Genomic DNA, 25,424 nt, shown 5'->3' on the forward strand with positions numbered 1-25,424 from the left:
CATTCTTTTCTCTGCCTCCCCTCCCTCCAGTTCTTTCAGCTTTGGCCCTGACTTGGAGAGAAAGGGGTATGTGGGAAGTTATATAGCAAAACAGATTCATACTTTTCCAACCATTGAGTATTCAGCTTAAGTCTTGGGCCCTTCCATTGACTTTCTCCTTACCCATTTGTTATTCCCTTGGTTGGGTTTTCTAAATGTCTGCAAACAGCCAGAGATACAAGTAGACCAGGACTTTTTTTCTTTTTAATTTTTTAATTTAATTTAATTTATTTATTTATGGCTGTGTTGTGTCTTCATTTCTGTGCGAGGGCTTTCTCTAGTTGCGGCGAGCGGGGGCCACTCTTCATCGCGGTGCGCGGGCCTCTCACTATCGCGGCCTCTCTTGTTGCGGAGCACAGGCTCCAGACGCGCAGGCTCAGTAATTGTGTCTCACGGGCCTAGTTGCTCCGCGGCATGTGGGATCTTCCCGGACCAGGACTCGAACCCGTGTCCCCTGCATTGGCAGGCAGATTCTCAACCACTGCGCCACCAGGGAAGCCCCTAGACCAGGACTTTTGATGAAGTTGTGCTGAATTGCGATCAGTTGGCTATACTGGTCTCCTTCCCTCCTTTCCATTGTGGGGTTTCTATATTTCTGAGTCAGCATGCAGTTTCTGTCTCACCTACTCAATTTGAGGCAGAGAACCTGCTAAGCATCCTTTTGGAGGGAGTAGCAGTAGCAGCACTGATACGGGTGTGTCCAGTTCTGTCTGGGGTGTGTCTTTTATAACCCCCTTTTTTTTTTTAAGTATCTCAGAAAACTCTTCTACTCTACTATTTTTATCTGCTTTTTATATAACCATCTCACACAGTAGTACTTAATTGACTGATTTATTTGGCCTGGGCTATGAATAAGGGAGAATTGGATAAGAATACCAACAATTGTAACTAATTTTTAAAATTATTCTTGAGTGAAAAAGGGAGTTAGTCCGATTTAGTGCTAGGTAAGAGATCTGTAACTTTTTTGTGTGTGTACTTCAGTGATAGAGTTTGCAGTGGCTAGGCCCTGCTGTTAAGTTCAGTTCTAAAACGTAGTGTTGCTAAATATTCTTTTTTCTATCCAGTCCTAGAATGGCTGACTATTGTGTATATACCTGCCCCATTTCCTTCCATCTGGTTATATCATAGCCAGATATGGACTAATTCCTTCTAATTGTGCTGTTTTAGACTTATCTCCTTTTGCATCAGCATGTACTATCCGAATCAGGCTTCTGCACAGAGTACTTCTAGCAGATCCAAGAAGAAGGGGAAAGGAGTGTAGGAGAAAGGCAGGAGAAAAGATGAGAAATGATAGTGTATTACTAGTTAGTTGCCTGGAATGTCCCTCTGGTTTGAGACCTCTGTGCTGAGCCTTATACTACGCTTTATGCAAGAATTGAGCCCTGGGGGCAAAGGGTGTTGTTTTGGATTTCAAGAATCTTTGGCTAAATAGAGCTTGATCTATCTGCATCTTTGCTTCTAAAGTTTAGAGCTAACGTCCAGTGGGCTTGTTTAAGATAACAGAAAAATGTATCATTTATCCCATTCTTGGTGTCAGCTGTGGACCCTTACCAGGAAGGGAGGCTTTCTCTTCTGATGAGGTTCCAAATCTACAGCCCCTGATCCACTCCAGGGGGAGCAGTGAGCAGGAAAAGCTGTTTGTTGTGTTGACTTTTTTTGCTGCAAGCACTACTGTGCAATTCCTAGTGGGCCTCCTTTCATTCCCTAGGGAAGTAGAGAACTTTTCTCCTAGCATCTGCTGATACCTATTCTGCCTCTTTGTAGGGTGGAGTCTGCTGCCTTTGTTTGTTCTATTTGGGGCCTCTTAAAAAATCAGCTTTATGTTTGTGGGGAAAAGAGTTTGAAAGACTTTGAAAACAGTAGAAATGGGTGATAGAGAAGTTGACAGAGGATGTGTCCTAAAGTAGTTTTTCCAGGTGGGAATATTCCATTGACTGAATTCAGGTTGGTTATCAGATTGCCATGATGAAGCTTTGTATGAGATGTATCACACGTAGCTGAGCTGAGTATAATACCGGTTTTAAGATCCACAGCCTCCAAAGTGAAGAAACCAGCTAAGTAGGAATCTTGAAAATCCCCTCAGCCCCTCTGAACCCTTAGATCTTCACACAGTATCTTTCTGCTGATTCTTAAAGGCCTGAGCTTTGTCCTATGTAGTGTTGGCTTGGGGCAGGGAGGAGGGTTGTTTTCCCTGAACATGATAAGGAATTGAGCAGGGCAAAGTGGGAGCTCTGGCTGGTGATTGGTAGACAGGATGCCCTGGAATGCAGTTGGCTTGAAGCCCAGAATCCAGCACTTTGTATTTGTTTGTTTCTGGGAGACTGTGGTCTGGTGCTACTGTGACAGGAAGTGAGAAAGCTGGGAGTGGGGGAATGGAGAGGGGCGATGTCTTTGTGGTTCTCCTGTGAAATCTCTTTGTCCCTGGAGAGCAGCCCTGCTACCAGGGCTCTACTGAGAAGAGAGCAGCCTTTGTGTGTCTAATGGGTCTCAGAGCATCTAGCTACTCTGAGGGATTAGGGAGTGTGAATTCTGACTGCGGCCTTTTGCGTTTTAGCACTTGAGTTATATAAATGGCTTCGATCTCTTAGTATTGGGGATCTCACTGACTTTTATGTGTGCTACTATTATTTATATATCTCTAGGATTTAATTAAGAAAGGAATTTTAGAAGGAGATAGATGTTTATTTATATTATGTTTATTCACTGTGTGTATTGCAGATACCTTGTTGAGTCTGAAAGGGATAGAGAGAAACAGGCAATGCCGGGGCCCTACATTTTAGGTCTCATCCTTCCAGTTGACATCTTACTATGTACAGAGCTGGAGAAACCTACCCATTTTTTATTTTAGTATTGAGAGGTACTGGCAATTCTCTGTTTGCACTTAACTAGGGAATGGTTGGTAGTTTCCTAGGATTTTTTTTTCCCCTCTGTCTAGACTGAAGTAGCACCTGTAGCACTCTCTGTCCCCGCCCCCCACCCCCTCCCGCCGCCTTTTCCTCTTGTTTTGTGTTTTCCCTGCCCTCCATTCCAGCTGTGAAACAGGCATCTCTTCTCACTTTGTGGATTGGGTGGCTGAGTCCTCAGCTTCTTGCCAGGCTGGCTAGTCCCTGAGCACACACACAAGCCGGCCTTTGATTACCCAGGAGGACAGCTGCCCTAGAGGCAGATTGCTAACATACCGCTAGAACAATCCCTTCCCTCTGTTCTGATGCTGGCTAGCACAGTCTTCCCTGCTTCTAGTTCCTTCTGTTTCCCACCCCACCTCTGATCTGATCTTTGCTTTTGGTTTAGTGAGATGTCACGTTAAAAATGAGAGTAGGGATATTTGTGATTAGATTTCTTTCTTGAGCTGTGATTAGAGAATGTGGCAAGTAGCCAGATTTCTATAGCGGGCCTTTCAGTGGAAAAGTAGGTGATTGTGTACCAAGTAATACTATTACTTTTGCTCCTCTCACCTTTTCTCCTGAGTTCTTTTTCCTTTTAAAATGGGAAATCTAAGGTATTTCTCAATTCTGGCCATTCTTCTCCAGAATTGAGTGAGGTCTTGCTCTTTAAAATGAAGGCAATACCCAAAGGTCTAGGTGCTTCCACCTCATCCTTTCTCACTACCCTCCCCTCCTCCCCCCAAAGTTTACTTTTGGTCACCTTCTCTATTTGAGTTAGAATAACTTTTAACCACAGGAAGCATAGAAAGTTCATACTCATTTCACTCTATCAAGGAGAAGGAACACGGACTTGGAGTAAAAGAGATGCGTTTCTAGCCCTTACTAGTTATATGATGACCTTGGGCAGGATAGTGAATACTTTTTTTAAAAAATTAATTTAATTAATTTATTTTTGGCTGCATTGGGTCTTTGTTGCTGCACACGGGCTTTCTCTAGTTGCGGCACGCGGGCTTCTCATTGCAGTGGCTTCTCTTGTTGCAGAGCACTGGCTCTAGGCACAGGGGCTTCATTAGTTGTGGCACGCAGGCTCAGTAGTTGTGGCTTGTGGGCTCTAGAGCACAGGCTCAATAGTTGTGGTGCACGGGCTTCGTTGCTCCGCGGCATGTGGGATCTTCCCGGACCAGGGCTTGAATCTGTGTCCCCTGCATTGGCAGGCGGATTCTTAACCACTGCGCCACCAGGGAAGCCAGTACTTCTGATGCACAGTTTACTCATCTATAAAAGGGGCCAACATTGCCTCAAAGGTTGTTGGGAAGAGTATCTGTGATAATTTATAGGGGGAGGTCAGTAATTAATGACTCACAACTTTTCTCCTCCTGTAAGGTCAGATTTTCTTCTTTTAGATAGGGAGAAACATTTCCTTCAGCTATCTGCCCTGAGCTGAAATAGGACCTTCATATTTCCTATGATTTCTTCATCGACTCACACCTCTCTCTGGCTTGTCTCAAAAGGGAGGCATACTCTAAACCTAATGGAAGGGGTGTCTTGTTGCTCTTTTCAGGGCTCAGGGCTTTCTTAGGAAGCTGGACTGTAAATATGATTCAGTTACGTGCTTTCAGCTTTTCCAAGTCATCTTCAAATGATGGGCAGAGAGATGGTGGGAATGCCAGAGATAGAAAGTTAGGAGGTTTGATGAGAAGCTGCCACTTTAAAAAAGAACTGGGAGCTCAAACAGTGGGGTGGCCTCTAGTAAACCTTAAGGTTAAGCTTTTTTTCCATGAATTTTTTTTTTCCTCTAGCCTAGGGTAGGGAAGAGTGTAAGGTGTCCTAGTTAATTTTAGGATTTCTCTTTTATGACACAGGAGTTAAACAATACTGTTCCATTTTGACTAGACTTTTTCTAATTTCCCATTGTATACCTGACCTCCTCTCTTTTCCCCTCCTTTTGTAGAATGGAGAAAGGCATTTGGCCTCTCCCCTTTCTCCAGTCTGACACCTCCCTCTGTTTTTTGCCCCTCCTTCTTATCTTTGTTTCCTTATTGGCCTCTCCCTAAAGCTCTGCTTTCTCCTTATAAGGCTGCGTGAGGTGCCTTTGGCAGGGTTGCAACAGGGATACAGGTAAGTAACTTGATGTGTCTCAGACTCTCAGGATTGAGAGAAAATTCAGTGTTATCTGTCCCAGTGGAAGGCCTTGGAGAGGCACGTGGGTGGTGGGGGAGGAGAAGGAGGTGGCCTGGCCTGAGAGATCAGAAGGACTTGTTAGACCAGTCCTGTGTGTGTGTCATACACGCTCCAGAGAGAAGCAGGTTTTGTTTCTTTCCATACCCTTTCAGTCCTGGGCCCCCTCACGAGCCGAGAGCCACACCCTTCCTTTGCTTCAAAGCCAGTCTAACATTTAGACATTTTAGTATCTTATGGTTTGGGGGGTTCCCAGAATACTTGGGAGGGGAAAAGAGAGCAAGAAGAATGTTCCATCTGGTTTCTGAATTTAGGGTCAAGATGGTGGAGGTGATTTTTTTTTTTTTTTTTTTTCCTTTTAAAGTCACAGTAAAAACTTTAAATCCTGACAGGTAACGAGAATGTTTAAGGTGTCCTAGTGACCTGTAGAGATTGCTAGCTCAGCTGCCTTTTAACAAGGAGTATTTCTTTAAAAAAGAAAACCAACACAAACCTTTCAAATATTTATTTTCCCTGAAACTCCAGTGAGATAGAATGATCACTCTTTCCTAAGAGGAGGGTGATTTGCCAGAGACTCCCTTAATTCATCAGATTTGTGTTGGACACAGTGAGACCTAGTCCTTACTTGTAAAACTGAGACTCCTTCATTCAGCCTTTTGAGTGCTCTTAAGTGGAGAAGCTGAGCCTAGCATAAAGCAGATCCCCAGGGAAGCACAGAAACTGCTAAACACCTAAGACAATGCCATTTCTGGAATGTCAGTTTTGTAATTCTGAGAAGTGCCCAGTTGACATGAGATTGTGAAGCGAGCAGAGTCCTTTCACCATCTTATTTCAAGTCACTTTCAGAGACTTGGGGTTAGTGTGGGAGTGAGTCTTTCCAGCAGGGAGAAATATGAGAATTGTTCTGACTGAGCTTTGAATTGTTCTAAGCTTTGGATGGTGGAACATCAAGTGGTGGGTGGAGTACTAAGACTTTGGACTTTGGTCTAAGCACTCTGTGATAAGAAGCCATAGAAAAACTATTGACAAAATATGTTCCTTTTGATTTAAAAATAAGGTGCCAATTTTCTCTGTTTGTGGTTGAACAGCATTAATTGCTTTGAACTTGGGGCAAATGCCAGTTAAGGCAAATAAATGCCTTTTAGGTGTTTGGAAGACCTACCTTTTTTGGTTTGAATGTTATGTAATACAGTTCTGTAGTGTTAACAGGTGCTATATTTTATTGATTGGTATTCTTCAATAGAAGCCTCAGTGTGCTTTTTAAAAAAGCAGTTTGAAATCCCTAGGGTGATGTAGAAGAGGAATTTTGCTTACCATTGCATTTAGAGGGAAGGGATAACTTTATGACATTGGTTTTGATTTCATAATGAAGAAATAGGAAGAAGGGAAGAGGGCTGCATTTGGACCTGGCTCTACAGAAGATAACAGTTCTTTCCTAAGAACCCAAAGACTATTTTATGGGGTTTAGAGTTCTCCATCTGAAGACAAATAATTTTTCTGCTTTCCGCAGAGGCTTATATGCCTGATTCTGGTCATCTCTTTGGATATACTTACCTGAAGTGCATGGAGGTGGGAGAGAAGTTCAGAGTTACCCAGCCTATAGTTTTACATATATTAGCCCATTAAAGCTAAACTCTGAAAAGTAATAAAAAGTAAAGCTTACAGGGGTTATTTATAACTTCTCCAAGGTCTCACAGTTTGTTTTTGGCGGAGCCAGGGCTTGAACTTCGGGTCTTTTGACCCCTGGCCTGGAGTTTAATTTTTTTTTTTTTTCCCTTTAAGGGTGTGAAGGATTCCTGTAGTTTACAGAGCTACAGTAAGTGGGAGAGGGGAACATGTGGAGACGTGTGGTTTATTCAAAAGCCCTAACAACACGACCAAAACCCTAGTCTCTTGTGTTAACTATTTGTAATAGTATTGTATTGGTAGCAGTAGCTTTCTGTGCGTCAAGACATTTTCTAAGTACTTTCCATGGATTGTCTCGTTTAATCCTCACAACCACCCTATGTATTTTATTTTTCCCATTTTACAGAAAAGAAACCTGAGGATTAGAGAGATTTGCCCAAAGTCATATAGCTAAGAAGCAATGGAGCTGGGATTTGAACGCAGTCAGTGTGATTCCAAAGTTTATGTTCTTAACCTCTAAAAATTATAATTTCAAATTATATTTCTATGGCCAATTTACAGTAGAACAAGTCATTGTGGGGATTGTGCTATTGGCAAGTGACTTTCTTCTTTTCCCCTTTTACCTGGTTGGCATTGTCAAGCTGTTTGGTCTTTCTGGGTATTTGATTTAATTCAACTTCTTCTGGTTCAGAATTCTTACAGAAGAGATTGAATACTTACTGTTGTCATTGCTTGAATGTGGGAGCTTTGTTGTAGACTCGTAGGTCTGTAGGACCTATGGCTTGTTAAGAGTAAAACCAGGGCTTCCCTGGTGGCGCAGTGGTTAAGAATCCACCTGCCAATGCAGGGGACACAGGTTCGATCCCTGGTCCGGGAAGATCCCACATGCCGTGGAGCAACTAAGCCCATGTGCCACAACTACTGAGCCTGCGCTCTAGAGCCTGTGAGCCACAGCTACCGAGCCCTCGTGCCACAACTACTGAAGCCCGCACGCCGCAACTACTGAAGCCTGTACGCCGCAACTACTGAAGCCCATGCGCCTAGAGCCCATGCTCTGCAACAGGAGAAGCCACCGCAACGAGAAGCCTGCGCACCGCAGCGAAGAGTAGCCCCTGCTCATCGCAACTAGAGAAAGCCTGCGCATAGCAACGAAGACCCAAACGCAGCCAAAAATAAAAAATAAATAAAATAAATTTATTTTAATAAAAAAAGAGTAAAACCCGTTACTCTGAGAAAATCTAGTGTTAGGGGAATTGCAAGGTTCACTTGTTCACTTTGCCCCTCTCCCCCACCTTGGCAATTCCTTGATCATCATTTTTAATTTTTTTAATTTTTTGGCTGTGCAGCTCGGCTTGCGGGATCTTAGTTCCCTGACCAGGGATTGAACCCGGGACCACGACAGTGAAAGCCCCAAGTCCTAACCACTGGACCACCAGGGAATTCCCAATGAACTTTTTTTAAGTGAGAACAAGTGTATCCATTGAAAATAATAAGTGGCCAACCTGTAAAGATGTTGGCCTGTAGTCTTAAGGCTTTCCTGATTCTAACTGCCAAAATCAGTTAATAGTTTGCAGATTCTGGTCTATAGTATGATTTTCTTATGATGTGTATGTTTGGCATGGAGAAGACTCAAGTCTCTGAGTTGTGAGGTGGTGTACTATATATCTTGCCTAACTGCTTCGTTCTCTTCCCCCACATATGCTTGCTTTCTCCTCCCATTTATTTCTTTTCTCCCACTTATTTCTTATTTGTAGACATTATGGATAACCCTTTAACCTAAAGATAAATGGAAACTTTTTCTTTTCCCTTTTTCCTGTGATGTTTGGGTAGAAAGCTCTTAAGAGTTGTAAGAGAGAGGTGCTGGACTGTCCATTTTATATTGGACTTAAGTTCAAAATTTGCTATTAACTGAGACCTTGGGTAATTTCTACACCTATAGCCTGTTTTCTCATTTGCAGTAAAACTTCCATAGAGTTGCTGTAAGGATTGCCAGGATAATAAATGTAAAACATTCAGTAATTGCTAGTTCTTTTCACCCTGCCTTTCTCCTTAGTAATAAACTGCTAAGGCCTCAAATAGGGAATCGAGAGCTCATTATAGCAGATGTGTAATTCTGTGATAAATGCCAGGCACTTAGAGAAGCACCCTGTGTCCCAGGAACACTGGTCTAGGTGGGACCTCCCTCCTAGTAAATAGTGTTGGAGTAGGGAAACCAGCTCATCCACTCCTTAGAACCCAGTTATGCACTTGATCCAGTTAATTTTGTCTACTAGTTCACAAAATAGTTTTGGGCTGAGGCATTACTATTAAGTAATGTAATTGGAAGATAGAAACTAACTCTTGAAACAACTTAATACCTCACATTTGTATAGCATTGAATTCTCAGCCGATCCTCACAGCAACTCTGAGTTAGACGGGGCTGGTGGTATTGGCATCGTACAGATGAGAACGTGGCGGTGACTTACTGCCGTTGTTGGCTAGTGGCAGAGCCAGGACTGGGACCTGTCTTCTGAGTCCAGTTCTGTCCTACAGAGCTCTGCTTCTGCCCTCTTTCAGGCAGAAAATTTCCCCCATGCTGTTAGGCCTAGGAATCTGAACTTCTTTTTCTTAACTTTTCTGCCTTCTTCTCCAAATTAGAGCCAGGTGGTCAGCTTTTAAAGCCACGAAGATGGGAGAAGCTGATGTTTTTCCAGATATTGCTTCCCGACCTAGAGCCCTGGGTAGAGGCCCTGCTACCCTTCCTAACTCCCTGTATTGTATTAGCTAAAGCTGTGGGGGCAGAAAGTGGCAATTTTATGGAAGGGTGACAGTTTCTCTGTGCAACAGGGAGTGTTGGCACTGTATGCCTGATAGTAGTGGTAGTTTGGTCTTTTATTAACAAAGAAGATTACAGGGCGGAGACTGCCAGAGTGCTAACTACAGTTCGGACAGACCCTGTTGAAACCCAGAACTGGAAGAATCTCCCCAGCTCAGGGTCCTCTTGGTGTGGAAGGTTCATAGGTCATTGTACATAGCAGATGAGGGCAAGTGCAAATGAAGTAATAGAGATGAAAAGGGAGCAACATTAAAAAAAAATTAAGGCTACTTATTAAAGACCTTTGAGTGGCCTGTTGGAATGTAGGGTGGGAATTGAGCAAGTGACAATGGGCTTTGGACCTAAAGGAAGAACAGGAGTTGATAAGTGACTGCAGGAGCCCAGAGCCTGGGTAGGAGGACTTTGGAAAAAAGACTGCCACATTCTTGGATTTAGATCCACTGGAAGGAGTCTTGGTGATGGAGAATTAATTAGGGAGTTTATTGGGCACCTATTTATCAATTCCTCTGGGTACTCTTGCTTGCTGAATACTGCACATACTCTAAAGCAAACAGGCCCAAGCGATTGTGCTTGGTAGGGCTCTGGGGAGCGTGGGAAAGGGAACTGAAGCAAAAGGCTTAGCCTAGGCTAGTCCCCACATGTCTTCCCCACGACGACTATTGCATTGGTTTCTCAATATCTTTGTGGGCATGCTGGGACTGGGCTTTGAGGTTTCTGCCTTAGGGGTGGGAAGGAGGGGGAAGGGCATTCCAACAGCAATTTTTTTTTTCCTTCCCAATTTGGTTGCTGGGAACAGGGGGTAAGTGAATTTATATCCATATTATGACCTGCTCCTGGTTCTCTACAGAAATACATGTAGAGGAACTCTGACATGACAGTGGAATCCAGGTTTTAATGAAAACTACAACCAAGGTCCAAGTATTTGAAAACAGAGCAAAGTCCAAAGGGCATTTGTCACATTAAGCAATTCCAAGTCATATTTTAAATTACTCCCTTCCATTCCCAGATTGTTGTTTCCCCAACACCTGCCCTTGCTGCTCCTTTTTTTTTTTTTTTTTTAAATGTATTAGGTATATTTTATTTTCCTCTCATTCCTATTTTTCCTCCAAATATTTCTACAGCTCTCTTCTTCCTGCTTCCTCCTTGCTGTGGTGGCTGGGATGCTTCTCCCATGATATTTTGAATCTAGACTGGGCTGTTCTCTGTTAAACCAATCAGTTACGACCTTCTCTTAACAGGTGTGTATGTAAATATGTTTATTAAGAATAAAAAAAAATTTAAGTGCCTTTTTTCTGGAGGGATTGAGGAGAGGGTGGGAAATAGGGGAGAGGGTTTATTCTAAAACCTGCCTTTCAACATGGTATATCTTGGACTGACCAGAAAGTCCCTTATAGCCAAGTTATAAGAGAGAAACCCTACTAAGTCCAACAGTATGAGTACAATGCCCCTCCACTTACTAGCCAACTTGCAGTTTATGTAATAGGGTATGGGGAACTCTTCGCTTCTGAATATCATTTATTGTGGAAGTGGTACACGTAAACCCTCTAGATACTTGGATATTTACCCTTAGTTGGAATATGTAAAGAGGTAAAAATGTAGCCTGTTCAGAGCTTTCTGCAGGATTAACAGAGATGTAGGAAGTTCCAGCTATTTATTGAAGGTTAGAATACGAACTACTTCAAGGGTTAACTTTGTAACTTAATATAATGCTCCTTTTCCTACTCCACAAAGAGATGTGAAGGTCACTGAAAATAGCCTTTTTGCACATAGACTTTTTTATTCTGTTGCTTTCTTGCCTCTGTTAGCCAAGGCACACATTCTGCCCTCAATATTGTAGTATAGTTTTTAAAAGTAGAAAAGTCCCTTTATAAATGTATTCAATTTGAGGGCCTTAGTTTTCCTGCCTTTGATGGTGGGAATTCTTTTTACTGCATCCATTTCTTATCGGCATTTTAATTTAGCATATTCATTTAGTATATTTTGCCACCACTCCAGCAATTTCAGTGTTCAGATTTGGGAGAGGTTAAGTAAGATCTGTACTGCCCCCTTATCTCAGAGGTGGCTTGCCCCTGCAGGACAGTGTGTGCTTGTCTATACTGTGGAGTTACATCTTTCATTGAGTTGATGCCAGCAAATTTTTCCAGGGGAGAATAACCTAATTTTAAACTCATGTCATGACTACAGCCCTTAGGCACATTCTCTCTTGGATCTAGTTGCACTTTTCCTTTCAATAGTTATTTCTGGTGGGGTGTTAAAGAGGGTAATGGGCAAAGGATCCTCCTTGAACAGACACACTGGTGGTGGGTCCAGGCTTGGTGGTGGCTCTCTTTCTGCGCTGCAGTAAAACCACGAGAGGGCATCTTTGGCTCTGGGATTAATAATTCATCTGTCTTCTCTGACCTGTGACCTTTTCTCTCCTCTCTCTTACCTTTTCCCGGTAGTGTGAAGTGAGGGGGGCCTTCTCCCTCCTTCCTCCTCCCCCTGTGATCCACCTTCCCTTTTTACCCTGCCCTGCGGCGGCTCTGCCCCTTACCTTCATGGACGACTCAGAGGTGGAGTCGACCGCCAGCATCTTGGCCTCTGTGAAGGAACAAGAGGCCCAGTTTGAGAAGCTGACCCGGGCGCTGGAGGAGGAACGGCGCCACGTCTCGGCGCAACTGGAACGCGTCCGGGTCTCACCACAAGATGCCAACCCGCTCATGGCCAACGGCACCCTCACCCGCCGGCACCAGGTAACCCCTCTCTCCATCAGACCTGCAGGTAGGACTTTGGCATGGTCATAGAGAGACTATGATCCTTCTTGGGAAACTACTCTCCTCGTGGTTATGGGCTGTCCAGTGCCCATGCCTCATGATAACCTTTACAGGGGTGATAAATACTGATTAAGAGATAGGGAATATTGCTGCTGTGCTGAGTTGGGTGGACTTATCTCTAGAAGCATCCATCTGACTTCTTGTTTGCTGGAGTGGGGTTTCTGGGTTGGGATGCAGTTCTAGTAAATGGCAGATCATATAATTTGAAACTGTACTCAGGTTACTTGTTTTTTTTCTTGTGTGTCCCCCACCCCCCCATATCAGAAATTCAGGAAATTAAATGCCTGCTTAGTGGTTGGGGAAGTTGGGCATCTTGTATTCTCCCTCAGAGAACAGTTTGCTCAGAAGGTGTGGCAATGTTCATCAATTGTGTATTCCTGCTCCATACTCTTTTTGTTGGCTGTGCAAATCATTTCTTGGAGGAAGGGGTCACTGTTAATTCTTTTGGTTAGAGTTGGAGAGGGAGCATCGTGCTGCTGTTTAACCCAGATAACCACAGGAGCCAGTGGTCTCTGGGTTGGCTGACTCTGATGTGACTTGGGAGAGTTGGTGTTAGAAATGAGAAGTATCTTGTGTTTCCTATGGTTTCTGTAGTCTGACTTCGCTGTGATGTAATCTGTCTGAGGTTTTGTGTGTGTGTGTGTTTGTGTGTGTGTGTGTAGTAGGCATTGCCTGATAGACTTCATTTTAAGAGATCTCTGATGGGAACTAAGAACAGTGCTCATGCTCCAATAAGTCCTTTCATTGATTACTTACTTATTTTTTAAGATGGAGAAGGTCCCTCATGCTAAGGAGCATGTTGAGTGAGAGGATATAATTCCAACTGGGGATGATCAGGAATTTGGAAGCAGTGTGTTTGCAGTGTTCCTAGGATTTTTATAGGAACAAGAATAGAGGGTTAGGGTTGAGGGAGGGGTATGTATGGAAAAGGAGAGCAGGACTGCTCAGCCTTGGCGGTGGTGGGGAATTCCAGGACTTAGTACATGGATTCTCTCTCTCTCTCTTTCTCTTTTATTTTTAACTTCTGCTCAGCAATGAAACCACACCCTTCCTTCTTCCTGAAAGTAATGTTTAACTTCCTTTCCCTACAGCACTACACTCCCTATGTAATGGGAGTAGGGTGGGGGAAGAGTCTCCCAAGGTGGCTGAATCTCACTGTATTCTTTTTGAAGGGGAGTAGTCAAATGTATTTTTACATAGTATAATGTTATTAGATTATTTCCTGCTGTTTAAGACAGAGCAACTTAAGAATGACATTTTTTAACGTGTTCTGTGGCTCTAATAATTGGTGATGAAGATACTGAGACATCTGCTTGAGGGGAGTTGAGATACTTGTTTTCTTTCTACTTGGAAAGAGAAACTCATATTTCTTGCCTCTTTCTTTAAAAAGTTTCCTGGTATGGGAGTTTCCAGTGGTTGTAGAGCATGAAGATGCATGAAACAATAAAGAAGGCTTTTGGAAACCCCCCAACCTAGGCTTTCCAAGTTTCCTTACGTTCTTATGGCTTTCCAAAAAGATTTCGTGGGGAACTTATCTGAGTCTCTGCTATTTATTCAGAAAATAGGTTTTGCGTACCTATTATGTGCCAGGCACTGATCAAGGCACTAGGGAGACAGTGAACAAAACTGACCAAAAACAAAACACACAATAAACCTCTGCCCTCATAGAGCTTACGTTCCTATGTTCCAGAGACCCAGTCTGCCAGAGTTCTAGGCCCGGTTCCAATTTTGAGGTGTTAAGTCTAAGGAGTGATGTGCTTCTTTTATCTGTACTGACAGAAGGACTCCAGGCCACAAATGTCTTCTTGAAAGGCCTTTTCCTGTTTGGAAAAAAAATCATTTGTGTTTGATAGAGCAAAAGAAGGCCACAAAATGAATTGTCTTCTTGTGGGCTATGTTTCAGAACGGCCGGTTTGTGGGCGATGTTGACCTTGAGCGACAGAAATTTTCAGATCTAAAACTCAACGGACCCCAGGTAATTCTTTTGGCTCAAGGTCTGGGTTGCTTATTCATATCTTTCTTACTTCCTCAGCTTAAGAGCATATTGGTGTCTTCTAAAGTGCCTGGCACATTGTAAGCTCCCGTTAGTTTCTTTCATTTAGGAAAATTAAAAAATGGAGTTTCAAAGTATAAATGTAGGTTTTTTTTTTTTTTTTTTAATTGTACTCACATAATTTTTCTTTTTTTTTAACAGAAAAGAAAAAGGCGTGGAAAAATGCTGAACATTAGGAATTATTATTATTATTTTTTTGTTATTTCTGAGATATACATTTTAAAGTAATAACTAGAATTATGACTTATAACATTATACCAGAACATATAAGATTTTTAGAAATTTCACGTAATGTCTGAAACATTTATATTAACATATTTCCATACAAATAACCCAATGAAAGTTTAGTATTAGTTGTTTTGTTTGTTTTTTTATACTGTAGGTTCTTATTAGTCATCAGTTTTATACACTATAAATGTAGTTTTATTTTGGAATTAATTGTAATGACCATTGATCCAGTATTTGATCTCTCAATTACTGCATCCCTTTTCTAGAATGGGCATGGTTCTACTTTGCAGAAAACCATGCCTAAAATCTGGCTGATCTTGAGCCTTAGGCATATCTGAAGAATAGTATAGAGCTATTCAGAAGATAGCTCTTATTGGGATTTTCTGGTTCATCTTAAAAGTTCTTATTGGGTGAACTTTTTTTTTTTTTTTTTTTGAAAGATCCCTCAGATATAGATGTAGCTGCAGTTTAACACAGTTCATATTCACTTAGATGACTAGAACTGGGAAGTTATATCTGCTGTCTCTGTCACTTGGGTGTTGATGTAGCGACAGTTAACTCAGTTCCTGTTTGTTAAATGACTAGAACTGGGAAATTATGTCTTCTGCCCTTTTGTACAAATTCAAAAGTGGGGACAGGCACCCCACTAAAAATCCTGGGGCCCATAGAAGATGCAGTGTCTTTAGGGAGACAGTGCCTCTGATTGGGATGGATTGTTAGTATATATGGCTTAATAATAGCTCTTTCTTTTTTCTCTTTTCCATGTAGGATCACAGTCACCTTTTGTATAGCACCATCCCCAGGATGCAGGAGCCAGGGCAGATTGTGGAGACCTACACGGAGGAGGACCCTGAGGGAGCCATGTCTGTTGTCTCTGTGGAGACCTCGGATGATGGAACCACTCGGCGCACAGAGACCACAGTAAGCTAAGACTTGTGTAAGGGCTGGGATGATGGAGGAGTTCTTCCTATGGTCTTTGTTAAGGGGAGGGGCTAAGCACTCAATTAGGGTGGATGAGGAGCCACTCACTGATCTGTGGTAAAGGCATAAAGAAAGTGACCTCTGGGTAGACAGAGAAGATAGAAGAGATATGGGAAAATCTAATGGAATGAGGAAGAGAGTCTGCAGTAGCTTCCCTTAGAGGCATAGTTAACTGCCAGCGCAATTTTCCTGCCTGGAGAATTCCTATAAGATGGAGAGAAAGGTAGATGGTAGATTGCGTGGCATTTCTAGGTAAAGCGAGCCGGGGGTAGAGGTTTGTTTCTTTTCTTAGAGTGGTCTAGAATTTAAGCTTAATTTGTTCACTTCATTAATTTTTCTTTTCTCTCTCTTTACTTGAAGGTCAAGAAAGTGGTGAAGACGGTGACAACACGGACGGTCCAGCCAGTCTCTATGGGACCAGACGGGCTGCCTGCAGATGCCTCATCAGTTTCGAACAGCTATATCCAGACTCTGGGTCGTGACTTCCGCAAGAATGGCAATGGGGGACCTGGCCCCTATGTGGGGCAAGCAGGCACTGCTACCCTTCCCAGGAACTTCCACTACCCCCCTGATGGATATAGCCGCCACTATGAAGACGGTTATCCAAGCAGCAGTGACAACTATGGCAGTCTGTCCCGGGTGACCCGCATTGAGGAGCGGTATAGGCCCAGCATGGAAGGTTACCGGGCACCCAGTAGACAGGACGTCTATGGGCCGCAGCCCCAGGTTCGGGTAGGTGGGAGCAGCGTGGATCTGCATCGTTTCCATCCAGAGCCTTATGGGCTTGAGGATGACCAGCGTAGCATGGGCTACGATGACGTGGATTACGGCATGATGTCTGATTACGGCACTGGCCGTCGGACTGGGACACCCTCTGACCCTCGGCGACGCCTCAGGTAGGCAAGAAAAAGGGAAGAAAAGGGTCTTTCAAAGACAGCAAAAAGGGGTAGCTCTTCCTTCTCCGTCTAAGTGCTTTTTGGGATCAGAGGTAGTTGTGGCCCCCTCCTCTGCCTGTTTTTGTGGAAGACCACCCTTTTCTTCCCTTTTCTGATTTTACTAAGTATTGATGTGCTTTTTTGTCTCTTTTTCGTTGTAGAAATCATATATTCTCATTATAGAAAACAACTTGTGATGGTTATTGGTCTGTGTTCTGAAGAGCGGCCTTTGTTTCTGTGCCAAGAGTTTCTATATTTTCTGCCTAAGATTTGACCCCTTTTTGGAGCCTGGTGTCTGAGGCTATGGAATATGTGTTCTTGTGAATTTCTTCAGCTTCTGGTTTGGTGTTAAGAACAAGGTTGAGGGTTTTAGGCCAGAATAGATAGTTAAGGGTATATATAAGAACCTTCGCTGTGATGGTTTTAATCTCGAGTAAAAACAAACCTTGATCTCACAAAAACCCTGACACTTTGTGCTTAGGTCCTTACATTTGATTGTAAAGTGAAATGGGGGTGGCTTCCTTAGAGGGTGGTACATTATTGACACTCTGAAAGGTCACTAATTCTGACTTTACTGTTTATCCCTGGGGATTCTTTGGTGATGTGAAAAAGGGTAGTAATTGACGACGTTTGGACTGGTAGATGGTTTGCCTTGAAAAAATGCTTTAGAACTCGAGTTGGCAAACCTTTTCTGTAAAGGACCAAATAGAACTAATTTAGACTTTGCAAACAGTATATCATTTTTGTTGTATGTCGTTGTTCTTCTTTTTACAACCTTTTAAAAATATAAAAACCATTCTTAGTTTTGGGACTGTACAAAAAACAGGTTTGGCCCATGGGCTGCCAATCCTGCTTTAGAATAAATCAGAGACAGTGTTTTCCAGGCAAAGAGAAATGATAAGAATCAAGGGAGAAGATTTATGGATGTCTTAATGGTAAGGATATCCTAACAGCTGTTGCTGAATTTCTGTATGAGGTCATGACTTTCTAAAACAAATGCCTTGGTGCTCATTTTACTCATATTAGGTAGCTTTGGTGAACAGTAGACTGGGCTGGGCCCAGGGGTAGAGGCCTCATTATCTAAGCCTGAGTCACTCACCTTTCAGGTATCTTTTGGACAGCAAATCCAACTCCCATGTGACTCATTTTTTTATTCCTGGGGTGGAGGTGAGGGAGCACACCAGACCTTAGTTGGTGCAACTTGGAGCAGTGGTAGATAACAGCAATCACCAAAGGAGTCTGCCTAGGGTGTTGGCTTCTTCTCTTTGTTGACAAGTCTGCTTTTTCTGACTTCCTCATTACTAGAGGGATTGGATCTAGGTGGGTGCTGGTGGCCGGGTCATTCTCTGTTGTCCCTTGCTGTGGCAATTGACATAAAGAAAGAGGGTTTGGGCTTGCTTCTTGGGTTTATTCCAGGGTGATACTGGACTTGGAAACCTGCTTGACTAGCAAGAACATTTGCTGCTTCCTGTTCTGGGGCTAGGAGAGTAATACAAGGTCAAACGAAAACAGTAAGGCAGAATGATTTGTAGAAAAAGCACTGAACCAGAAGACCTTGGTTCTAGTTGTGCCTTTGCCACTAGCTATGTAGCCTTAAGCAAGTCATTTAATCTTTCTGGGCACAGCTTTGTTATTTGTAAGACAAAGGAAAGAATGTCATGATCCACTTGTAAAAATATCTTGAGTGACCAAAATCTTCTGTTATGGTAATTGTTTTGTAATTGCTTGTATTAAAATAATAATAAAAGTAAAAACATCATCACTACAAAACTAGATAAGCACACCATCCATTGATAAAGAACTACTGTTAACATTTTGATGCTTTTCCTTTGAGTTCTTTTTCTTATACATGTAAACACACTCTGACTTTATTTTTTTCCCTACTGAAATGGAATCTTACTTAATGTGCTGTTTAGTTGCCTACTTTTAAAACTCAGCTATATAACCTGTTTATTTTGTTTCACTGATATTAAAAAATAGTGATTTTTTTTACTAACTGCTTTGTCCATTTAAGTCATTTTTGAGTGGTTGATGTTGACAGCTATGAGGCAGGCCCTCTGCTCAGGCTAACCTTGAGGGTTTGGTGACAGTGGGAGTGGTTTTGCGGAACAAACGACTGGCTTATTTGGAGAGTTCCACACAATGGATTCTCCTCTCTCCTGTGGGAGCCACAGAGTGAGATGAGCTCACAGATAATGGGTCTCTTCCTTCCTGGTGGTTATGAATAAATAACAGTGTGACAGACTCACCCTCTAGTGGTTGTTGGTAGTACTGAAATAGGAAGCAATATCTCTGGTTAGATGTTTTTCTTTACCTTCAATTGCTCTGTCTATTCCTTTTCATAGTGACTGGGTATCCCAAATGTGATGGTGGTCAGTAGTGTCTATTTTGACAGAATTGGAAGTATTGTCTTTAGAAATTGGAGACTAGAAATTATGTCTCAAACACATTTGTTGAGTAGCAGAGATGACCTTGGGATGAACTAGTGCAAACTAATGTTCAAGCTTATACCTCATCAATACCAAAGCCAAGTCCTCACATGAGGTATTGAGACATCCTTTACTGCTTTTACTCTATCATCTCTTTTTTAGTAATTTCCAGAATAGGGTAAGGAGAGACTTAAATGTGAAATGTGTTTGAGGGTCTTACTCCACCAGCTCTTTCCCGTGTGTAAATGCCTTATTTTCCCTTTAGCCTAAGGCCGTACGAGAGCTGTTCTCAGATATTGTTCGCTAATTTCTGTGGTACCAAGTCAGTTGGTTTCATTAACTCTGCTGTCTGAAGGTTTATTTCAATCTCTATTCGGAGAAGTTTAATAGGTGTCAGGTATCATTCAAACGCTAAGCAGTCAGGATTTGTTTCTTTTTTGTGATTAACTATCCGAATGCTTGTTGCTCCTCCAAGCTAGTAAACTTCACAGAAAAAAATGGCAGTTTTAATCTAATTGCAGATGCCTTTAAGATTATTGTCTTATCTCATTAAGAAAAATTGATCAGTATATTTTTTATGCAAAGGAGAGATAAGATCTAGTGTACTAGAGCTGGGGTTACTCATTCCTTGAAGATGAGGGGTAATGGGAACCCTCCAAGAAACCAGGCTTAACAACTTAATGTATTCCTTTTTTCTTTTTGGTTCTTCCAACACTGCAGGAGCTATGAAGACATGATTGGTGAGGAGGTGCCATCAGACCAGTACTATTGGGCTCCTTTGGCCCAACACGAACGGGGAAGTTTAGCAAGCTTGGATAGCCTGCGCAAGGGAGGGCCTCCACCCCCGAATTGGAGACAGCCAGAGCTGCCAGAGGTGATAGCCATGCTAGGATTCCGTTTGGATGCTGTCAAGTCCAATGCAGCGGCATACCTGCAACACTTGTGCTACCGCAATGACAAGGTGAAGACTGACGTTCGGAAGCTCAAGGGCATCCCAGCACTGGTGGGGTTGTTAGACCACCCCAAAAAGGAAGTGCACCTTGGAGCCTGTGGAGCTCTCAAGAATCTCTCCTTTGGGCGCGACCAGGATAACAAGATTGCTATAAAAAACTGTGATGGTGTTCCTGCTCTTGTGCGATTACTCCGAAAGGCTCGTGATATGGACCTCACCGAAGTGATTACTGGTGAGTTCTAAGGGAAACTGCTAGGTTAGGGTCACTGTTACCCCTTAGACATATTGAGAGCTAGAAGGATTTCTAGTCCTTTGACTTTTGATTAAAGGCTGTGGCCTTTGGGTCAAATCCATCTCACAGATTTGGATCATGCAAGGTTTTCCAGATTTTAAAGCATTGTTTGCTAATGTTTTAAATGCAGAAGATTTCATTTAAAATTCCAGATTCTTGCCTTCTATTTTAAACGTGCGGGAACTGGTAACAATGGATCTATTTTGCTACCTGGCAGTAGTTGGTCTGAGCTGATTGGGGCATGTGCTCTCCAGTTCGCAATAATTTCCAACATGTTATCTCAGACCAACTGCCAGCACCTAGGAAGTTGTCTCCCCAAAATTGAAGCTGAGTGTCAGCTGGCACTGAACCCATATTCTTGTAATTTCTTCTAAATACCTGCTTGTCCTGACTCACCTGCCTGGCATGTGTAGGCGTTTATGCTTGTGGGCCTCGCTTTAGAAGAGTGGTTTTTTCAGATTGTGAGTCATACTCCATTAGTGTGTATTGAACACAACTTTGTGGATCACAATCAGCGTTCCAAGAGAAAGAAAGAAAAAAAAGAAGTAGCATAGATCATGAGTTCTCAACTGGGGGTGATCTTGCCCCCCAGAGGACATTTGCAATGTCTGGCGGTGTTTCTGGTTGTTATAACTAGGGGAGGTTGGGAGGGAGTGCTATTAGCATCAAATGAGTAAACGCTGGACATACACTAAACATTTAATGTTGGGCAGGACAGCTCCCCACAGCAAAGAATTATCTGGCCCAAAATGTCAGTGGTGCTGGGATTGAGAAGTGGGTGTAGATAGCCTAGAGGGTATGGCTTATAATAAGTATTGTTTTATGAAATCTTACTTCATGCTATGTATGTTTGTACTGAGCCATAATGTACAATATATTTCTTATTGTGGGTCACAGACTAAAGCTTGAATATCATTACAAGGTATTTGGTCATTGGGGAAGACTGAGAAATGTTGGAATAGGGGATTCTCTTTGGCATTCTTCAAGCATACTGTCTTGGGTGCTGGAGAGCTGTCTGATGAGTTGTCTCTGCCAGGAACCCTGTGGAATCTCTCATCCCATGACTCAATCAAAATGGAGATTGTGGACCACGCACTGCATGCCTTGACAGATGAAGTGATCATTCCGCATTCTGGTTGGGAGCGGGAACCTAATGAAGATTGTAAGCCGCGCCACATTGAGTGGGAGTCTGTGCTCACCAACACGGCTGGCTGCCTTAGGTAACATACGGGTTCTGAGAGTATAAAGATTGAATTTTTGAAGACTAACTTAAATTGCTTTTTAAAAAAAGTTTAAATTCCTTAGCCTGTCATTCAGCCTCCATTCCTATTTGAATTGCATACTTCAACCTGTTTTTCTACCTTTGTCACTACTCCCTTGCATACCATATATGCCTTGTGTGGGGAACGGCAAGTAAACCACATATCTTCCTCACTTCTATGCCTCTTTGACTTTGTTCATATAATTTGGTAAACATTTGTTCAATACCTACTGCACGTAAGGCAGTCGTCTAGTCCTAGGCTTGTGTGTACCTGTGTTCTTGCCTTCAATTATTTGTATTTCAAGTCAGGCTGCGATAGATGCAACAAATGGAGTACAAACTACTAGAAGGATAGAGTGAGGAAGAGCTCTTCCTCTGTCTGCAATGCCTTTCTCTGCTTATTTATCTTTTGAAGCTAAACTCAAGTGCTTTTATTTCATGTAAGTTTTCCTGATTTCTTTTTCTAATACCCTGTAAATGTGCAATATATTCTTTCTCTCTTTGGAATATACCCCTATGTGCTCTGCCCCTATTCTTCATTTGTACTTCCATACAAGAAGAATCTATTCTGTCTTAAATTATTGTTGTTGGTATACTTTATTTATACACCCCCCTCCCTGGCCTGGTTATAAATGTCCTGAAAGCAGGAACTGTTTTATTCAACTTTCAACTCCAGTGCCTTCCTTATAACAGGTACTCGTTATTTGCTACAGTGAAAAGAAAAGATATTAAGGAGGCTTGTAGATGTTAAGGATATTAAGAGAGGGTTTCTGGATTTTAGTCACCTTGAAGCCTCTCCTTTTTCCCTCAGGAATGTCAGCTCGGAGAGGAGTGAAGCTCGCCGGAAACTTCGGGAATGTGATGGTTTGGTGGATGCGCTCATTTTCATTGTTCAGGCTGAGATTGGACAGAAAGATTCAGACAGCAAGGTAGGTTAATGGGTGAGAATTCCATTCACAACAACCATGAGGTACCCATAGTGCAGACCTATCATCTCAGGCTTTCAAATAACATTAGATACCTATACCAGCCCCTACTCCTTAAAGTGGGTGTTCACCATAGACGAAAACTGTTTTCTTTAGAATTTCCTTCACCTATATATTTTAAAGCTGTTTAGCCATACTTCCATTTTTTTCTAATTAGGAAAAAAGAGTGAGCCTGAGTTTTGTGTTAACACACCAAATGGTAGCAGAAACCTTCTGTTAGCCTGAGGCTACAAGAATTTTGAGAAGCGTGGGCACTTGAGGTATTGTGAGAGATGATGAATTGGGCTGTGCTTTTGAGGATCAATATTTTAATACGTGAATCATGGAAGCCTGTACTTGCTAGAAAATCACTATAGTCATTCTCTTCTCTCATTGAACCTTGTATTTTGTGATCCCAAGCTTGTGGAGAACTGTGTGTGCCTCCTTCGGAACTTGTCCTATCAAGTTCACCGAGAAATCCCACAAGCAGAACGTTACCAAGAGGCACCTCCCAATGTTGCCAACAATACTGGGCCACATGCTGCCAGTTGCTTTGGGGCCAAGAAGGGCAAAGGTGAGTCTTGGTTCCTTGTTCCTTGCTCTTTAATGTAGGATGGGGAGAGGAAGGAACACTTTTAGCTTTAGGTACAAAATATTTGCTGAGCAGTACAGGAATCAGCCTAGTCAGGGATGTCTTTTTGCTCTGCTGCTGCTTCCCCTGTGTCGTGTGCTTCATGGTGGTGACGGTGGTGGTGGTGGTGGTGGTGGTGGTGGTGGTGGTATTATTATCAGTAATTGGGCAGTGAAGGCCGAGAACTCAACTAATCTGGGGCCTTCTCCCCCATTCCTCCTTTGTGTTTCCTGTGTTTTTCTTTTCCTCTCCGCTTTCCTGCTTATTCTCCCATGATCCTGTTGACATCTCTCTGCCACATTTTTCTTCCTTCATTTCTCTCCTGTACTTTCCACCTTGGGTGATGCACTGGAAGATGAGTGGTTCTCCAGAGGTGAGTGGAATCTTTTAAGGCGCTTACCTACTTCTAATTTGCATGTTTTGGTTTTAGCTTCCCTGGTATTTCTTTGCCTAACCCTTCCCTGTGGATGCATGTAGGAAAATTCAGTTGAGGATGGCCACTGAAACAAGTTTAGCTCTTCTGAGCTAATGGCTCATGGCATGCTATTTCTGGACAGCAGCCCCAGTTATCAGAACTCAGGACAGCAGCAACAGTAGTGGTTATCCTTATCTTACTCATGTGCTGCCTGTTTTCTGTTCTTGTATCTGGGACAAGCTGGGGATCCTGGTTTTTTGTTTGTTTGTCTGTTTTCTTGTTTTACGCCCCTCTTGATGCATCTCTGATCCAAAGATTTTGACTGAAGAATAAAAAAATATACTGGGTGGACTCTTCCCTTTCTTACACTTTTTACCCCTTCCCCCTTTTTTTAATTTCCAAAGGGAAAAAACCCACAGAGGATCCAACAAATGATACAGTGGATTTCCCTCAAAGAACTAGTCCTGCTCGAGGTAAGTTACCTTTTTCTTTTCAGGCTCCATAGTCCACAGATAGGTGTTTAGCAGCCTAACAGGCTATACAGTGCGTTCACTGTTCTGTCTTCTCTGACTTAAGGATTTGAAGTGATGACAAAAGTATTTGGAAACTAATAACAGTAACTTTCAAAGGACTTCTTGTTACGGCAACTATTCAGATTACTTGAGGATAAGGACCTGATGGTAGTCTAGACCAGAAACTTAAGTACCCTAAGTAGCCACTAGTTCTTGGGACTCAAACTTTACTTGTTATAAGAAGTCTCTTTATCACAGTTTGGATCTTTATATTCATCAGTATGGTGAGTCCAAAATTCACAGCTCTCCGTGGATATAAAAATTCAGATGTTATTAAATCTGTGAGAGCCCCTTTCACTTAATCATAGTTCAGGTGGGCAGAATGACTCAATTAAGTTAGAAATAATTCATTTGAGATGAGGAATCTTTAACTCTGAGTGCTATCGATGAGTAAATGAATCCCTTGAGTGCCAAGCAAGGTCAGAGTAAACTGTGGGAGAGAAGAGGCTAGGAGGAGGGAGAGACAGGAGTTGCACATGAGTTGATATCTGTTTTGTTCTTGCCGTGGTTGATTTATTCTTAAGGCTACATTCTTAAGGCTACATCTGACTGCATCAGATGTAGTAGTCAGATCTCTTGAGTTTGCTGTTGGGTGGGTGGGAGGGTTTAGAGAGTCTACTGGTATAGGAGCGTAAACGCGTTAATCCAGAGTACTGACACTGGACTTCAGCCGGCCAGAGCCTGGTTTGTGGGTACTGATCAGCATCCTCTGCTTTCTTGTCCTTCCTCGTGCAGGCTATGAACTTTTATTTCAGCCAGAGGTGGTTCGGATATACATCTCACTCCTCAAGGAGAGCAAGAATCCTGCCATCCTAGAAGCCTCAGCTGGGGCCATCCAGAACTTGTGTGCTGGGCGCTGGACGGTGAGTACCTTTTACAAAATGGATTTGGAGATGGGAGGACTTACCTAACTAGTTTGCTACCATTTGTAACCTGTTTACTTCTTTCCACGTGCTACTTGTAGTATGGTCGATATATCCGCTCAGCTCTGCGTCAAGAGAAGGCTCTTTCTGCCATTGCTGACCTCCTGACCAATGAACATGAGCGGGTCGTGAAAGCTGCCTCTGGAGCACTGAGAAATCTGGCTGTGGATGCTCGCAACAAAGAATTAATCGGTGAGGAGCTGGATGTTAGCCGTTACCTTAGCATCTAGTACAGCACCTTTAATCCAGCAGGTGCTAAATAATTTATTTGTTGAAAGGGCTGAGGAAGAATCCTAGTCCTCCATAGTTTGTGAATCTGGGGGTTGGAGAAGGTTATAGTTTAATGGTTCTTGGAAAGACAAGAGGTGCTGACTCTTCAAAAATAGAATAATAATATCTATTTATTGAGCATGTACTTTGTTACTAGGGAT

At 42.7% G+C, this 25,424-nt stretch overlaps 1 protein-coding gene across 10 annotated transcripts in view; it reads left to right on the top strand.

Annotated features, from left to right (window-relative positions):
- CTNND1 (catenin delta 1) overlaps positions 1–25,424 on the top strand; it is a 52,090-nt gene that overhangs the window by 17,152 nt on the left and 9,514 nt on the right. For 2 of the 10 annotated variants that reach the window (XM_082476074.1, XM_082476073.1), the window contains exons 2-14: positions 10,665–10,781; positions 11,985–12,275; positions 14,260–14,331; positions 15,406–15,558; positions 15,979–16,514; positions 19,703–20,166; positions 21,263–21,446; positions 22,299–22,416; positions 22,873–23,026; positions 23,439–23,456; positions 23,903–23,971; positions 24,806–24,933; positions 25,035–25,185. In XM_082476074.1, the coding sequence (XP_082332200.1) occupies positions 12,081–12,275; positions 14,260–14,331; positions 15,406–15,558; positions 15,979–16,514; positions 19,703–20,166; positions 21,263–21,446; positions 22,299–22,416; positions 22,873–23,026; positions 23,439–23,456; positions 23,903–23,971; positions 24,806–24,933; positions 25,035–25,185 (2,242 nt within the window). In that variant the 5' untranslated portion in view covers positions 10,665–10,781; positions 11,985–12,080. Of the gene's footprint in view, positions 1–10,664; positions 10,782–11,984; positions 12,276–14,259; positions 14,332–15,405; positions 15,559–15,978; positions 16,515–19,702; positions 20,167–21,262; positions 21,447–22,298; positions 22,417–22,872; positions 23,027–23,438; positions 23,457–23,902; positions 23,972–24,805; positions 24,934–25,034; positions 25,186–25,424 lie in introns of those variants that run through there. The other 8 variants (XM_082476078.1, XM_082476076.1, XM_082476079.1 and 5 more) reach the window with 7 other exon arrangements.

This window comes from Balaenoptera physalus (assembly GCF_965194825.1).
Source record: "Balaenoptera physalus genome assembly, chromosome: 10".
In the NCBI taxonomy this organism is placed as follows: domain Eukaryota; kingdom Metazoa; phylum Chordata; class Mammalia; order Artiodactyla; family Balaenopteridae; genus Balaenoptera; species Balaenoptera physalus.